Genomic DNA, 18861 nt, shown 5'->3' with positions numbered 1-18861 from the left:
GATGCTCACCAGATACTGTTGAACTAAAAGTCCAATCAGCCTCAGCTAGCATGGTCAATAAAGGTAAAGGGACCCCCAACCATTAAATCCAGTCATGGACGACTCTGGGGTTGCGGCGCTCATCTCGCTTTACTGGCTGGGGGAGCCGGTGTTTATTCGCAGACAGCTTCCGGGTCATGTGGCCAGCATGATTAAGCCACTTCTGGCAAACCAGAGCAGCACACTGAAACGCCATTTATCTTCCCGCCAGAGCAGTACCTATTTATCTACTTGGACTTTGATGTGCTTTTGAACTGCTAGGTTGGCAGGAGCTGGGACTGAGCAACGGGAGCTCACCCCACGTCATGAGGATTCGAACCACCGACCTTCTGATCGGCAAGCCCTAGGCTCTGTGGTTTAGACCACAGCGCCACCCGCGTCCCAATGGTCAATAGTCATGGATAATGGGAGCTGTAGTCCAAGAATATGTGGAAAGTTCCAGGTTGGGGAAGGATGATGTAGTAGATGATGTGAAGGATTTCTGAGTTAGCAAGCGTTGGGCCAGGGCCTCAGAACTAGGGATGGAGAAGAAATTCAACTGAGTTCACATTTAAAGGCAAACCTTATCCAATGTGTACTTTCTGGATCAAAACACAAACTAAAACATAACCATCAAAATTTTGCACTTTTCTTAATTTTGCAAGGGAGCTTTCCAGTCAAGTAACGCATGTGCTAGATTATCCTGTGAACCTCCCTGAGACCTGTGGGTATAGGGTGGTATAATAATAAGGCATATTAAATGCATATATTTGTAAAAATAGCTGTCAGCATGTAATATCAAAATGTAATTAAAGTGCAATAAAACATCAAAACAGAAATACTGAAATGTTGCCTGTGAACTGTTTACAATGCTTCAGATAGTGACTGAAGAGTCACTGACAGTGGAGGCAATATGGGCAAGATGAAGAAAATGCCTTTTAACAAGGCAGTTTCATGTGTTCCTTTCATGGCATTGTCAGAGGTCATCGATTCGATACTTACAAGCTCAAGGAGTGGTCCGCCCCCCCCCCACTTTCTTTAAGTAGCAAACTCTTCCCATGAAATATTGCTTAGCAAAAATAGTCCAATTCTTGGAACTCATATGGTCATTTTGTTATCAGTGCTGTATCAGGAACAGAGCAGGTTTTGAGTTTTAAGCAGATATTTCCAATGTTTTATTGAAACATTGCAGATGGGGCGGTGGCACTTAACTGACCTCCCAGCATGCAAGTTACTGCTGCTTAGTGCAAGGAAGGACAGCACAGTTCAAATGAACCAGCAGCTGGACCTGATTGCTCCACTGATGCTTTCGCACCACACCAGCCTCCCTGCTGCCTCACCCCTCCCAGTAAGCTACAACGACTCACCTGTTGGGAGGTCAATTAAGTAATTAAGTGCCTCTACCCCACCATGCCATCCATGACTGATGTTTTGAAAGGGATGTTTCCCACACTCCTCACAAATAATCTTGCCTATTTCTTTCTTTATTTTCTCCTCTAGGTTAACATCGGCATTCTCATTGCAGTCACCAGAGTCATCTCAAGAATAAGTGCAGAAAACTATAAGGTGCACGGGGATGCTAATGCATTCAAGTAAGCCTCTTTTATTTATAGTGATTTATAACTCTTAAGTGGGTCTGAGCTCGGAGTGTGTTTCCTAAGATCTAAGAGGGTCAGGAGTAAAGTTCTAGACTTCACAGATGCACCAAACAGAAAATCCAAAGAATAGTCTCTCTAGATAAAATTCTGTGGCAGATCTTCACTCAAAAGGGTGAAGAGTTTCAAAACTACTATTGGGGTACTCTACCAAAGATGAAACAGTCAGTTTCTGAGCATTGCAGAGCTCTTTTTTGTTCAAGGTACATCCAGCAACAAAGTCCAGCAGTACAAATTTCATGTAGCATCAGCAACCGAGTGAAAGAAAGTCAACACTATCCTGATAAAAGATGTGCTGCTGGAGCATATGCTTTAAATCATACTTTCAGAAGAGTAATTTGTTGATTTAGATTACTTGCTCCTTTTTCAAGCAAGCAAGCAACTTTTCTGAGATTGGCGGAAAGATCTGGGCTAATGAAAGCTTGCTTAGTTATTGTATGCCTTTTCCAGAATCGAAGGGGAAACCAGTAAATATGTCTCTGTTAAGATCTATGTTCTAATTATTCTGTAATGAGTTTGAGGTATTGGAAAGGAAAATGATGGCTGATGCTTTATTTTGAAAAGCTGCAAACGGCATAGTCCTGTGAGAAATGAACGGTGATCAATGGCAACTCAGATTCCCCTCCACCCCACTTGAGCTGTGACAAAATTGTAGGTTTCAATTTGTTATGGGAGACCTAGGTGTTTTCCTATGTGGATTGTCTTTTGTTGATTTGTGCTCAGGTTGCGATTTAGATTAGGGCAAGTCTGGAACTGGTAGACCTGGTTCTAGAACTGACTGTGAGGTCAGACTGAGGTTGGTGAGACCGTCCCCCCCTTCACCCTAATGGACTAGCCTCCCCTGAAAGACTTACCTAAAATTTATGAAAATTTCCGATTTTGGGGGTCAGGGAGCAACTCTCTAACAATGAGGAGCAGCAGAAAAACTGGGGAGAAACTCTTTGCTAGTAAGGACTCTTCCTGATAGCTGCTGCTTGTCGGCTCCCTTCTCTACCAAGCCCTCAACCAAAGTGATCATATCATCACATATTTCTGTTCCAGGGACTTGGGGGTGGGGAGTGATGGTTCATTGGCTGGCAGAATTTGTCTGGCAGTGAGTTGCAGCTCCACTATCCTCAAAAAGGAAATATCTCCAGAAATACCTTCCACCACCCACACACGTGACCACAAAGTTTGGGGAGGAGGCATATCAGCTTGGTCCCATGCATTCCCATAATCAGAGCATGCACACACAGACACAGAGGGGCTTCCTTCTGAGTAAACTTTACAAATAACACTGTAATTTACAAAGTTCTGTTTTCTATCAACCCATGGTCACCAAGGGATATGTGGAAACAATTCCTTCCTTCTCTTTCATACGGCCATAAATACGAGCAACCCTGGAAGAAATTATGGGATGCTGCAAAGAGGTTTCATGTATAGGTGCCCTCCATTTTTCTTAGAAACAAAGAACCTGTCAGACCTCCATCCAGATGGTTCAGTTCACTTGCCATTAGCCATGGCAGAAACTTGCAAGATTTATCAGGAGTATTTATAGAGGAGTCCTAGGTTGATTGAACCTGCATGGCAGACTTTTTTTGTGAGATGCAGAAAGAGGATATCAGCACCTTGTGTCTCCCTGCTGAAAATATGTAGCACTACAGAGTGAGGAATAGGTGTTTATCTTCCATAGAACCAGAGTTTTGAAGACCAGCAAAGGGACACAGAGCTCACCTAGTCCAATTTCTTAAAATGATATAGGAGCTAGCAGAAGGGCGCCATTCATTCTCTGAGTCTTCTGTTAGTGAAATCCAAACACATTTCTTAAGAATGTAAGAATAAACAGCTGGTTCAGGCCAAAGGCCCACCTAGCCTAGCATCCTGTTCTCACAGTGGTGAACCAGATGTCTATGGGAAGCCTGCAAACAGGACCTGAGTGCTACAACACTCTCCCTACTTGTGATTCCCAACAACTCACATTCAGAAGCAAATTGCCTCCAACAGTGGACGCAGTAACATAGTAATCATGACTAGTAGCTATGGCTAGTCTTGCACTCCATTGATTTCTTTAATCTTCTGTTAAAGCCTCCCATGTTGGTGGCCATACCTGAAGAGATGACAACAACAACTTTTTTTATACACCACCCATCTGGCTGGGTTTCCCCAGCCACTCTGGGCAGCTCCCAACATCATATTAAAAACACGATAAAACAATCAAACATTAAAAACTTCCCTAAACAGGGCTGCCTTCAGATGTCTTCTAAAAGTCAGATAGTTGTTTATTTCCTTGATATCTGATGGGAGGGAGTTCCACAGGGAGGGCGCCACTACCGAGAAGGCCCTCTGCCTGGTTCTCTGTAACCTCACTTCTCACAGTGAGGGAACCACCAGAAGGCCCTCAGAGCTGGACCTCAGTGTCTGGGCTGAATGATGGGGGTGGAGACGCTCCTTCAGGTATACTGGGCCGAGGCTGTTTAGGGCTTTTTGTGCTCAGAAATGTGTGGTAGATAAATAAATACTACACCGGTACAGTAAAAACTGATTAGTATTTATTTATCTGTTCAGTTTTGACTCAACTTCTAAGTCCGGTCCTTCAAACTTGCTATGGCATGAGAACATTTCTACATGATTACTTATTTCACTGTTGGAAAATAGCCCCCCATCCCCCCCCCTAAAAAACAAGCACCTGCAGGGAGTGTCCCAGGGCTCTGGAAAACATACATGATGAAGTTAAGCATTTTTGTTCACTTTCTGCCAATAAATAAATATCAGAACCATGTCAGCGTTAAAGTAACCTACAGTTTTTGTACAATAAGGAACACAGCTCATGACTCCAGCTGGCAAGAACAAATATTGGTGGGCGTCCGTTGATTTGCCCAGATGCCTTGAGGGACCCCAGGAGTGAGGTTTGTTGGCAGCAGAAGTGTGTATTTGCTGGAGGGGTCTTGTTTCTCTTGGCAGCTGGCAATAACAAATAGATGCAATTGTTACCAGTAATTGTTACAGATTTTTCCATACGGTGCTGGCAAGCTGAGCTCAGCGTGTTCACTCGATTAGCAGTGCAGGGCAACATAAGCCTGGCCTTATATAGATGTTTACGGAAATGAACGTTTTCATCAGCTGTGACCAATTTAGCAAACTTTAATATCCTCACAGACCCAAATTTCAGATTTCTGCCTTCCAAATTCAGGAAGATCTCTCTCTCTCTCTTATCTATCTATCTATCTATCTATCTATCTATCTATCTATCTATCTATCTATCTATCTATCATCTATCTATCTATCATCTATCTATCTAATCTATCTATCTATCTATCATCTATCTATCTATCTATCTATCTATCTATCTATCTATCTATCTATCTATCTATCTATCTATCTATCTATCATCTATCTATCTATCTATCTATCTATCTATCATCTATCTATCTATATCTATCTATCATCTATCTATCATCTATCTATCTATCATCTATCTATCTATCTATCTATCTATCTATCTATCTATCTATATCTATCTATCTATCATCTATCTATCTATCTATCTATCTATCTATCTATCATCTATCATCTATCATCTATCATCTATCATCTATCATCTATCATCTATCATCTATCATCTATCTATCTATCTATCTATCTATCTATCTATCTATCTATCTATCATCTATCTATCATCATCATCTATCTATATCTATCATCTATCTATCATCTATCTATCTCTATCATCTATCTACCTATGACAGTTGCCTTTCCCACTGTGACAGCACTGCTATAGAATGCCCCCTGTTTCTCATTTCCCTCCAGTCTTAAGTGCAGTTCTCCATATTTCCACATCAGTTGCAGATTTTGAAAGAGTCCCCATGAAAATTCATCACCTTTTCAATGCAAATGTATCCCAAGGTGCACATTTTTGCACATCAATTCCCCTAATAAAACACATTTTTATATGTTAGTTTCACCAATATTTACATTTTAATGCATACTTTAATATATGCATCTTTTTTATACATAAGTAGGCTGGAAATCTGCACTGCAAAATTTGGAGAAGTGGAAATTCTGAAAGATCTTTGTGTTTTGCTTCAGAAAGTGCAGTTCAGAAATGCAAACTGAGTTAGATTTTCCCTTTATTCATGCACATCATGTAGCAGCAGTGATGATGATCTGTATCTTGCTAGTCAGGAATAATTTGCAAATTTTGTGTGGGTGAGCCAGGTCTTGGCCCAGGCTCAGCGCACCCAACTTTGCATCCCATTTGTCCTTGCAGGGACAGTCTCATTAACTGGCTCTCGATAAACTGCCAAGCCCAGATCTTATTGGATGTTTCCTCATCGCCTTGTTCGAAATGGTCCGATGGGCTGGAAAAATCGGTATCATTTATATAGCAAGCACAAGGCTCCCAAAATGAGAGTGGTTGTGCCCAGCCATGGAGAAAGCAATTAGAACATTTCTTGAGCTTCTTCTCTCTCTCTCTCTCTCTCTCTCTCTCTCTCTCTCTCTCTCTCTCTCTCTCTCAAATTCTCTGTTCTCATTTTTTTAATGTTGCCCATTGGTTTGACGACTCTTGGTGTTTTACTTAGTAAAGTGTTGATTCACACAACACTCCTCAAAGGAAAGAATCATGTTTGTTTTGTTGAGAGAAGAATGCTTCAGCCAATAGGCTTCTGAAAATGAATGCAAGGGCAGGACAGGATTCATCTATCCTCATCTGAGAGGTGAGTTGTGTATGGTAGACTCCTCAGATCTCAAGTCAAGAATTCCATTTTTGAAAGCCCTCGAAGCATGGAAGCTTCCTCTGTGTCTCAGGTGGGGACTTCAAGTCTGGAGGTCAAATGTAGTTCTTGAGGCCTCCCCTTAAGCCATGCCCTCTTCCCAGGTTGTATTCATCACTGGCTCTGCTCTGCACCAATCATAACCCCTGAATCTATCAGTAATCTAGACACCAAGCCGGAGGCAGCACAAGCAGAAGATCCATGTGTGGAACAGGACTCAGAATTGACGGTGGGATATAGGGAGACAGTTGTGGTTGGACAAGGACTCCCAGTGGAGCCCCCAAGAGCGCTAGGGCTTGTAGGGCCAGACAGCCTGGACACCTTTCACTGAGCCTGAACAACCAGATAGCTCCCACATCACCAGCCTGGCAGTACCAGGAGTGAACCAGGAAGAAGTCTGTGGAATGATGGAGGAGTGCCTATCTTCAGACCGGATATGTTGTTGTTGTTTAGTCGTTTAGTCATGTCTGACTCTTCATGACCCTATGGACCAGAGCACACCAGGCACTCCTGTCTTCCACTGCCTCCCGCAGTTTGGTCAAACTCATGTTCCTAGCTTCAAGAACTCTGTCCAACCATCTCATTTCTTGGCAGAGATATTGGAGTGGTTTGCTGGTTCCTGCTCCAGGTGGATCACGTTTGGTCAAAACTCTCCACTATGACCTGTCCATCTTGGGTGGCCCTGCACGGCATAGCTCATAACTTCTCTGAGTTATTCAAGCCCCTTTGACACAGCAAGGCAGTGATCCATGAAGGAGTCAGACCAGATAGTGGCCCTTTAAGACTCTGAAATTCTCTCAAGCGGGTGGAGCCTGGAAGAGGTACCCTGCTCCCAACCTTTTTTCACAGCCAGTTGCTCACTTGGAGCTGTCCACGGTCCAGCAGTCATTGACCAGTCTTGCCTACAGCCTCATTGCTTTTCCTATGAGTTCCGGTGTGGGACGAGAACATGACAGCACCCTTGTGGAAAGCTTTTGCTTGAATGTGCCCTTCATCTGTAATGGTGCCACATGCTTGTCTAGATGAAGGATGCAGGAATGTGTGCACAGGTGTGTAGAAATATCTGACTTTTACATGACTGCCATGCACTCAGTGGCCCCAGCCATCACTTGCAAGTGATATAAAAACAACCCCATCAAGGGAATGCAGAGTCTAGCTTCTGCTTGATCATTTCCCTCAACCTTTGAGTGCCTCGGTGCTAATTCTCCATGTTGTTGTTTAGTTGTTTAGTCGTGTCCGACTCTTCGTGACCCCCTGGACCAGAGCACACCAGGCACTCCTATCTTCCACTGCCTCCTGCAGTTTGGTCAAACTCATGCTGGTAGCTTTGAGAACACTGTCCAACCATCTCGTCCTCTGTCATCCCCTTCTCCTTGTGCCCTCCATCTTTCACAGCATCAGGGTCTTTTCCAGGGAGTCTTCTCTTCTCATGAGGTGGCTAAAGTATTGGAGCCTCAGCTTCACGATCTGTCCTTCCAGTGAGCAGTCAGGGCTGATTTCCTTCAGAATGGATAGGTTTGATCTTCTTGCAGTCCATGGGACTCTCAAGAGTCTCCTCTAGCACCATAATTCAAAAGCATCAATTCTTCGGCGATCAGCCTTCTTTATGGTCCAGCTTTCACTTCCATACATCACTACTGGGAAAACCATAGCTTTTACTATACGGACCTTTGTTGGCAAGGTGATTTCTCTACTTTTTATGATGCTGTCTAGGTTTGTCATTGCTTTTCTCCCAAGAAGCAGGCGTCTTTTAATTTAGTGGCTGCTGTCACCATCTGCAGTGATCATGGAGCCCAAGAAAGTAAAATCTCTCACTGCCTCCATTTCTTCCCCTTCTATTTGCCAGGAGGTGATGGGCCCAGTGGCCATGATCTTCGTTCATAAGCAATAGCAAAAGTAAAGAACCTCACTGTCACCTCATTTCACTTGCCAGAAGATGTGAATCACTCTGGTGCTTCAGCCAATGTTGCCATCCCTTGTACTCTTTTTTAAAAAAAAATCTATTTTATTTATGATTTTCAATTTTAAACATTTCAATAATTTTACAATCATTTTAACATTTCAAAACTTCACTCTCTTCCCCCCTTTCTGCGAATCCTACATATACACAATGTACCTTAGGGAACAGATGCCTTGGGCACACCATTATCATGCTTTCACTCTGCAGGTAATCTTCTCTAAGCACCCGACTGACTGATATTGGAAGCTTTATTCTAGACTTTGGTCTCCTTCAGCAAAGCAAGTGGTACTTTCTCATCTGCATAAATTGACTCCACTTGCCTGAACATGATTTCTACTGTTTTGAGAGAAGGATAAAAACGTCTCTTCTCACAGTTTGCCATAAAATCATAGACCTGTAGAGCTGGAAGGAAGCCCAAGAGTCGTCTCATCCACCCCACCCCCGTAAAGCAGAAATCACAGCTAAAGAATGCCCAGCAGATGGCCACCAAAACCTGTTTAAACACCTCCAAGGAAGGAGAGCCCACCCCACCTTTTGAGGGAACCCATTCCACCACTGAGCAGCTCTTACTGCCAAAAAGTTCTACCTGGTGTTTATATGGAATTCTATTTCTTGTAACTTAAATTTATTCTTATGGGTCCTTAGTAGGAGAAAACAATCTTGCTTCATTCGCCATGTGAAAGCCCTTCAGATATTTGAAGATGGTGATCATATGTCCGCTCAGACTCATGTTCTCCAGGCTAGGCATACCCAACTCTCTCAACTGTTCCTCATATGGCTAGGCTTCCAGACCCTTGATCATCTTGGTCACCCTCCTTGGCACACATTTCATTTCATTTCCTGCATTTCTATGTCACTTTTCACTCACATGAGTCACAAAGTGCTTACATACAATAAATAGTAACACAGTAAAAGGTAAAGGTACGCCTGACCATTAGGTCCAGTCGTGGACGACTCTGGGGTTGCAGCGCTCATCTCGCTTTCAGGCCAAGGGAGCCGGCGTTTGTCCGCAGACAGCTTCTGTGTCATGTGGCCAGCATGACTAAGCCACTTCTGGTGAACCAGAGCAGCACACAGAAATGCTGTTTACCTTCCCACCGGAGCGGTATCTATTTATCTACTTGCACTGTGTGCTTTTGAACTGCTAGGTTGGCAGGGACCGAGCAACGGGAGCTCATCCCGTCATGGGGATTTGAACTGCTGACCTTCCAATTGGCAAGCCCAAGAGGCTCTGTGGTTTAGACCACAGCACCACTTAGTAACACAGTAGAACATCACAATTGCAACATAAATTATATACAATAATTAACAAATCATCAATACAGCTTGCCAACATTCTTCTTAAAATGTGGTGCCCAGAACTGGACACAGTTTTCTAGGTTTGGTCTGACCAAGGCAGAATAAAGCAGTGATATGACTTCCCATGATCTGGACACTAGACTTCTGTTGAGGCAGCCTAGAATAGCATTCACCTTTTTTGCTGCTGCATCACACTGTTGATTGAGGTTCAGCTCTTCCAATCAAAATTTTCTTACTGGGGTTTACTCAGAGTGTTGATTCTTGTCATTTTAATCCATTCATTTGGATTTTTTAAATATAATTTTTTTGATTAGTTTTCCAATATACTCCCCAACAATAGCCAAATTATAACAATAACAATTAATTCCCAAATTATACAATTATCAGAGTGCCTATCAACTTCCAATTAATACATTTTAGTGACTCCCTGCATGATGGTTTGGGTGCATTTTCCGATCTTATACAACTGTGTTCCATAATCATAATTAATGCCAGTTACATTTCAATTATAATAATCATCCCTTAGCCATCAGCTACATAATTAACGATATCCATTCGTGATGTTACAATATATAAATTTATAAAGCTTCAAGTGAGGAACTCAAACTATTATCTTTATTCTGCCCTACATGTGGAAACTGTTATATCCTCCTTTTGGTGTTGTCCTTTTCACTTGCCAGCAGTTGTTTTCTCCCATTGTGGCTCGAGAGAAAGCAAGCTTGCCATAACTTTTGTGTGGCAGCCCTTCAGATATTTGAAGATGTCTTACCATAGCACCTATACAGTCTTCTCGTCTCCAAGCCAAAAATTCCCAACTCCCTCAATTGTTCCTCATAAGGCTTGGTTTCCAGACCAATATGGTGCTAAATGGCATAACTGCCACACATGATACATGGCGGTGGCGAGGGAAGGGGGGAAGAACGTATTCAAATCTCTCATCAACAGAGTCGCACTTCCATTTTGCGGAAAGGAGCATTTCTCCAGTAGGCAGAGTAGCTTGCCAAGCTGGGTCAGGTTTGGAGTTTGTATTTCCTGACATATCCCTGAGGATGTGGAAGGAGCTGTGGAATTAGCAGAGAGGAAGATGTTCCTCGAGCCTGGCATACAAAGTGAGGAACAGTATACGTACCATCCTGGATTGGAGAACACAGAGGAAAGACATTAAGCAAAGCATATTAAGTGCTGGCCATTAGCAAACCAGAACGCTAGTCACTGCTGATAGTGTTTTAGAGCTAATTAAATCCTTGGCTCATTGGACATGACAAAATACAAACACTGTTTGGGTCACACTTTATTAGACTCAGGAGAAAAAAAATGCTCAGAGCAATATATATATAGAGAGAGAGGTGTGTGTGTGTGTGTGTGTGTGTGTGTGTGTGTGTGAATGTGATGAGTGGGTGCAAAATAGATGGAGAGTGAGTGTGCCTGTTGTGAAAACCTTGGAGGTGGATGGAATGGTGAATCCCGAAAAGGCTGCTACCATCATTTAAAGGGGGGTGCTTGTCACAGTCCAACCCCCTCAAAAGAAGACTCCAAGTGTCTTTGCCCTGGGGCAGACTTAAAAATGTTAGAATTCCTGCTCCATGATTGCAGTCATGGGATTTTTGTCTTTCACATGACGGTATATGTTTTGACTTCACATGACGGTATATGTTTTGACTCCACAGAGTGGGAAGTGACGGAGACAGGATGTTTGTTTTTCTGTGTTCCGTGAAGTAGGACTATTGTCCTTTGTTCTTTTCTCTTTGCTGTCTGATGCTAGAGAGAGGGGGAGCCATGTTGCAGTGCTCCGTGTGTGTTTATATGTAAATAAAGTAGATTAGCCAAAATGCTGAGTTGCTGAGGTCTGTCATGAAAAGCTGCGAAGACTCTGCGGATCCCTAAGTGTGCCAATGTCTGCTGGCATCGGTCGCTGTGATGTTCGGGCAGAAGAAAGCTTTTGAAGCTCCTGAACGAACAACCAGGAGGGAGAGAACATGCCAGTCGGGCATGTGTCTCTATCAGGGTCCTACTCGAGTGTAGGCTGAACTCCTGACAATAAATGCTCTATATGTGGAGATATTGGTGCCAGGCTCTGTCAGTGGGTTCCCCGTCAAACTCACTACCATTCTCATTTGCTGCATCTTCCCCCCTCTCCCTCTCTTTACAATATGGGCTGTTGCTAGCTGCCTGTTTCTGGGGGTGAGTAGGATTTAGGGGGCAACTCTAGGTTGGTTCTTGGGGCTCTGCACATCCCTGCCTTTTTCCTTACAGTAGGAAGTTTTGTTGGTTTAAATTACCTTTTAGTCCGGGCAAGTGAAATTTAAGGTCTGGTCCGGAAAACCTGAGGCATTATTGGGTCAAGGGCACCCTTAGGTTACCCAATGCTAGGTTGGCTTTGGGGAAATTGTAGGGTCCTTGGCATGTGTGACGGGGTGAATGTTGAACTGGCAGAGCCATGTGGCACTTCTCCTGTTCACTGACTTAAGGTTCTCGGGCAGAGAGGGAGAGTTCCTTCCAATCCTTTTGCCACGAGGCTACAGGAGGACCTACAGATGTGTCCAGGGGGTGGGGAGGGACTTAAAATAATAGAATCTTAGCATTGGAAGGAACCCCAAGGGTCATATAGCCTAGCCACTGTGATCCATGCAACGGTCACCTCCAGACTTGATTATTGTAACTCACTCTACATGGGGCTGCCCTTGAGACTGACCCAGAAACTCCAGTGGGTGCAGAATGCTGCGGCGAGACTCCTTATGGGGTCCTCGCCGGTGCTATACCAGCTGCACTGGCTCCTGGTGGAGTACAGGATCAGGTTTAAGGTGCTAGTTTTGACCTTTAAAGCCCTATGTGGCCTAGGACCCTCGTACTTACGGGACCGCCTCTCCTGGTATGTCCCACGGAGGACATTACGTTCTTCAAATAAAAACATCTTGGAGATCCTGGGCCACAGGGATGTTAGGTTGGCCTCAACCAGAGCCAGGGCTTTTTTGAATGTGGCCCCGATCTGGTGGAACGCTCTGTCACAAGAGACCAGGGCCCTGAAGGACTTGACATCTTTCTGCAGGGCCTGCAAGACAGACCTGTTCCACCAGGCTGTTGGCCAAGGCACAGCCTGACCCCCTCCTTTGGTAATCCTCACAGAACTCTAGCCCAATGGTTGCCATTAATTTGATTTTGAAGTGATTTTAGAATGAATTGATTTTAGAATGCTGTGTTACTTCTACTGTTGTTAGCCGCTCTGAGCCCGGCTCTGGGTGGGGAGGGCGGGATATAAATAAATAAATAAATAAATAATAATAATAATAATAATAATAATAATAATAATTATTATTATTTAGTCCAACCCCCCTGCAATGCAGGAATGCAGGAATCCATGACAGATGGCTGCCCAACCTCTGCTTAAAAACCTCCAAGGAAGGAGAGCCCACCATTTTCCAAGGGAGCCTGATCCACTGGGAGCAGCTCTTACTCTCAGAGTAACAGCTCTTGCTTCCCTGCCTGGACTGTCTTTATTTGGTTCATTCAGTTGATTTATTATTTGCTGATCCTTTATTTACATTTACATTGGAATAAATGTAACTTTTCCCTCCATGAGTCATTTCTGTGGGTGTGCTGAAAAAGGTAGGCATGATTGGAATTCTGAACAGAAGCACCCAGTGCTGTAACATTTTGTTGCAAGCATGATTTGTATAAGGTGACTTTAAATGGAAGCACTTGGGCAAAACTCAGGAGCATTTAACTTTTTTTAATCCTTTCTGTTCAGCACATCTTGCTCCCAGGTGTGGGAGTAATAATGTAATACAATTATAGGATTTCTGACGGTTGGTTTTATTTGTGTGTTTTGCTTTTGTTTTTTTGTTTGCCTGTTTCCCCTTGAACTTAACATTTTAAATTTGCACAATGAGAGAAAGAAAAATTCATTTAGTCAGACACACTCTGCCTAAAGAGCTTGGGCACAGAACCTTTTGTTATTCCTAAATTCAGTGGCAATAGCAAGTTTATGAGGATTAAATGATATGATTATTTTTTTAAAAGGTTGAACAGTACTTTCCTTTGCAAGAAAAGATTTGTGCAACTTTATAGTAAAATCTCTTATTGTGATAATGCACCAGGTAACCTTAATCATAATGCTCGGCTTTCAGTTGGGGGGGGGGTGTTTAAATTTTAGTGGCACGTATTCATTAATTTTGAATGCAGGTGGGTGATAAATGAGTTTGAAGAGCTCGTTCAATCCCTCCCCCTCAAAAACACTGCAAACCCAAGCAGACATTTTTGAAAAGAAATGCACGGTGTATGTCGGCATTATTCAGGGCATGGGAAATAGAATAAACTGTAGTACTTTTAAAGAGAAGGATTTGCTGCCATCAACTTTTAATACAGGCAAAAGATGTGAGTTGTTAGAATTTGATGAGTTCAAAGTGATCTCTTGAACAACCACAGAGCAAGCTTGGTCTAAGAGTGGACAGGTCTCCCCCCGAAGCCCATGTCAGTTTCATTTTGTGTTTGGTCATAAAACCACCCCATCCTGTTGCCATGGGTAGGCAAACTAAGGCCCGGGGGCAGGATCCAGCTCGATCACCTTCTAAATTTGGCCCACGGATGGTCCAGGAATCAGCTTGTTTTTACATGAGTAGAATGTGTCCTTCTATTTAAAATGCATCTCTGTGTTATTTGTGGGGCATAGGAATTCATTCTTTTTCTTGCCCTCCCAAAAATATAGTCCGTCCCCCCACAAGATCTGAGGGACAGTGGACCGGCCCCTTGCTGAAAAAATTTGCTGACCCCTGGCTGTATGCATATTTACATGCATTTCACCCTAAAACAGGGTTGGTGAACCTGCTGGGGAAGCCCCAAGGGAAGAATGCTCAGAGCCATGGGATTGGTGGTGGGACGATGATGAGTGGTCAGAGGGAGAAAAAAGAGAAGACCGGGAGGAGGAGGTGCCAGAAACTGGAGAGGCAACAGGTTTTAGTGAGCAGGAAGAGTCTGTGGCAGGGAGCAGTCCAGAAGAGGAGGCTAGAGAGGAGGGGGACCAAGAGGCAGAGATGAGTCAGGCTAATGAGGAAATCAGCCCTGAGTGCTCACTGGAAGGACAGATCCTGAAGCTGAGGCTCCAGTACTTTGGCCACCTCATGAGAAGAGAAGACACTCTGGAAAAGACCCTGATGCTGGGAAAGATGGAGGGCACAAGGAGAAGGGGACGACAGAGGACGAGATGGTTGGACAGTGTTCTCGAAGCTACAAACATGAGTCTGACCAAACTGTGGGAGGCAGTGGAAGACAGGAGTGCCTGGTGTGCTCTGGTCCATAGGGTCACGAAGAGTTGGACATGACTAAATGACTAAACAACAAGTGAGGAAGCTAGTTTGTCTCCCTGTTCTGCTGTGACCAGCTTCCATCCCCCTGGTCTCCCAGAACCCAAAGAGGTATGAAGAGGGAGGAACAAAGGCAGGTAAGACAAGGAGCCTCAGATTGCTTGGAAAGGAACTGGAGGAGGAGGAGACTTGGGGAGCTATGGAAAGTGAGGACCTTCAGTCCCTACAATTGCCTCATAGGAGCAAGTTCTACTGGGAAGAGTCGCTGTGCTCTCTAGGCCTGGTCTTGTTTCTCCAAATGAAGAGTTAACCTCACTGAAGCCATGTGATTTATTGGTGTCCTGCTCCTGGCACCCACTCCTGACAGTCAGTTCATAAAAACTCATAACTGGCAAAATATGCTCTAGCCGCCGCCACCTGGGCTATGCAGCTGCTCCTTCATCAGGATTGCAACCCCATCAAGAACAGACAGATTACCTAGCTTCTGGATTCAGGAGTTTCAAGTGTAGACCCATGAGGGCTGAACCTTGGAGGGATTCAGCAAGAGAACTCTGTCTCAGCAGAAGCTGGTTCATTGCGACAGAGGAAGCAGTGGCCTATCAACCTCAGCCTGCCCTCAGTCAGCCCTCACCTGGCATGCCTTCTTACTGATCTCAAGTCCAGGGGTGACCCTGGTTGTCAGCTTCCTCCTCCTTAATGTCACTGTTGACCTTGTACAACTCAACAGGGAGGAGGATGGGGAGGATCCTAGAATCAGTTGGCTCTGCCTGTTATTTTTCAGAACTGCTTTTGCAGTTTTGCCATTGTGTTAGCATGTATGCAGTGCAAATTTCTTTTTGTAAACCAGGTTGGTAGACTCCTATAGGGGATTTGTATTGTCAAACTGCCTCTAAAAAAGGGGTTTCTTAAAAGCGCAGATTTCTAGCGGGTTGTTTTCTCTGCAAAACAGCAGCCCTTATCAGCAGCATTATGCAATTTGAAAATCTCTGGCTGAAACCAATCTAACAATGACAGTAAAGGTAGTGACATGAAGACGTAATGGAGAATCAGCTCAATGTCTTTTATTGGTTCAGCATCAATATTCAGTAAGACTACAAATTGCATGGAGTTCTTGGTTAGGCAAAAACAATGAGCAAACACAGTATCGGCCGAACAATCTGCAGACTGTTTCTGCTAGGGGAAATTTTCAGTGGAAAAGCAACATAAGGAAGAATAACTTTACCCTTCACTTCCCCACTGCAACTCCCTTTTCCAGACACAAGTTTGTAAGGCTAAACATCCACCTGGCTGTCTGCAAGGAGCAGTACGGCTTCGGAGCAGACAAATTGCCATGGAAAAGCTTAAGGCAGGTGAAGGGCTAACTCCTGCCCTGCAGCCTGAATATGTGAACAAAGACTCAGGAATCAAAGGACTCACAGTATCTGACACACAATAAGAGATTTTCTAAATGATCATTCTGCAGAACCTGATTAATAATAGCAAAAGAAAAACGAGAAGGTTGCAACTGAAATAGTCATATAGAATGGTTATCACTGAGAAAATCAGTTTTCACTTCTGCCACACAGCCTGAGTCTGTAGCAGTATCTTTATTATATAGTTAAAAACCAGCATACTCTAGTTAATGCAACAAATCCAACAAGTACTAGTATGGTTAAAATGAAGTACGATAAAATGGCTGATATACAAAATTAAAACTTAATGATTTATTTATTTTTTAAGATAGAAAGTATACACTGACCCAGTAGGTAGAAGCAACAGGCTAATTTTGTAGGCTGTTGCACAAAATTTTGTAACTAATGCTGTAGTCTTCTCGAAGTAGACTGGGCAATTGCAAACTTGAACATCTGGACATTCTTCTAAGCAGTGGGGCAATAGTCTTTGTACAAGCCTCTTGATAATAGGGGCAATGTAAGAGAACATGGTCTATGGTCTCTACCATTGCAAGAACAGAGCCTTTTGACAAAGGTTTGTTTCTGTAGCGCCCATCTAAACCCACTGATGGGAGGGCAACACACCTTGCAAGTATAAAAGCCTTCCTATGACTATATAAGGGACGCAGGTGGCGCTGTGGGTTAAACCACAGAGCCTAGGGCTTGCTGATCAGAAGGTTGCCGGTTCGAATCCCCGTAATGGGGTGAGCTCCCGTTGTTCGGTCCCTGCTCCTGCCAACCTAGCAGTTCGAAAGAACATCAAAGTGCAAGTAGATAAATAGGTACCGTTCCGGCTGGAAGGTAAACGGCATTTCCATGCACTGCTCTGGTTCGCCAGAAGCAGCTTAGTCATGCTGGCCACATGACTGGGAAGCTGTATGCCGCCTCCCTCGGCCAGTAAAGCTAGATGAGCACCGCAACTCCAGAGTCGTCCATGACTGGACCTAACGGTCAGGGGTCCCTTTACCTTTACCTTTTTATGACTATGTAAGTCTAATTGTGACAGGTAGGCAGCTGATTTTACCATATATCTTGTTTTAGCAGTGGGATAAAAAGGAGGGCGCCAAATCTCTAGAACTCCTGTCTCATAGGAACTGCTTGGCACAGCAAGGCACCCCTCCGTCCTGCTCCAGCTGAGAAATGCCCTCTCTGCCTTTAGCAACTGGTCATCAGAGAAAGAAGAGGCTGCAGTTGTGCACTGCTCCAACCTGCCGCACATTCCTCATTACAACTATAAAACAATAGTTTTCACTTCATGTTGTCTCTGTTTGCCTGGTTTCTAAACTGCAATCAAAAAAGCACCTTAGCAACAAAAGAAGCAGATGAAAAGATGACTTAAGAGGTCCCCTGGAGAGCTTGAACACCTGTCTGTGCTCAGGGGCCTGTGCAAGTGAGGATTCTGAATATAGATTAAGGCCCAAGGGTAGGCAACCTAAGGCCCGGGGGCCGGATCCGTCCCAATTGCCTTCTCAATCTGGCCCACAGAGGGTCTGGGAATCAGAGTGTTTTTACATGAATAGCATGTGTCCTTTTATTTAAAATGCACCTCTGGGTTATTTGTGGGGCCTGCCTGGTGTTTTTACATGAGTAGAATGTGTCCTTTTATTTAAAATGTGTCTCTGGGTTATTTGTGGGGCCTGCCTGGTGTTTTTACATGAGTAGAATGTGTGCTTTTATTTAAAATGCATCTCTGGGTTATTTGTGGGGCATAGGAATTTGTTCATATATTTTTTTCAAAATATAGTCCGGCCTACCACATGGTCTGAGGGACGGTGGACTGGCCCCCTGCTGAAAAAGGTTGCTGACCCCTGGATTAAGCTCTCTTATGGGATAATTTGATATGTGAGTTCCTGGAGGTTTGTTGCCATCTCCTCTCAAGACATCTTGCAGCCAGAACCAAACTTCATCTAAATTCAGCTCTGTGCTAATTGTTATTCCCACCTTGTGCTGTTTTGAACAGTCATAGTCTGGAATGTTTTCACTGGATTGCTATGATAAGGGCTGTCAGTATAAGTTAGCCAAAGTGAAACAAATTTTCAGTTCCATTAATGGGAGAAAGTTAAATCTCCCATTGGAATCTACAGAACTTAAAAATACACAACTTGGGCTGGACTGTCATTTGCTCAAGCATGATGTTCTTCTTTTGTCAGTTGCGCGGTGAAAAGATAGAGCACAGACTGGCATCATTTTTAAGTTTGGATGCCAGAGCTTTATTTAAAAAGAGAAATGAAGACATAAAAAATTCTAGAATATAGAATATGTGTTGGGGAGTTGAAAAATCACATCTTGAGGCATGAAGAATGCTGAATCCAAAAATACAGATTCTTCCCTCCTGTTAATAATTACCCCATATCTTTTTTGATTTTTTTGCTTTGGGAAAATGGTGCAAAGAGATATATGCATATCAAGCTCTGAGCTGCGAAGCGAGCCACCAGGTTCCACCCGTGATTT

General features: G+C 43.8%; 1 protein-coding gene across 2 annotated transcripts in view; it reads left to right on the top strand.

Annotated features, from left to right (window-relative positions):
- Positions 1-18861, top strand: part of ADGRD1 (adhesion G protein-coupled receptor D1) — a 262582-nt gene that overhangs the window by 220772 nt on the left and 22949 nt on the right. For both annotated transcript variants that reach the window (XM_081893300.1, XM_081893301.1), the window contains one exon: positions 1519-1610. In XM_081893300.1, the coding sequence (XP_081749426.1) occupies positions 1519-1610 (92 nt within the window). The remainder of the gene's footprint in view (positions 1-1518; positions 1611-18861) is intronic.

Source organism: Podarcis melisellensis, assembly GCF_964234715.1.
Source record: "Podarcis melisellensis genome assembly, chromosome: 16".
NCBI lineage: Eukaryota > Metazoa > Chordata > Lepidosauria > Squamata > Lacertidae > Podarcis > Podarcis melisellensis.
The sequence above is the reverse complement of the archived record's forward strand: the minus strand, read 5'-3'. Positions and strand labels throughout refer to the sequence as shown.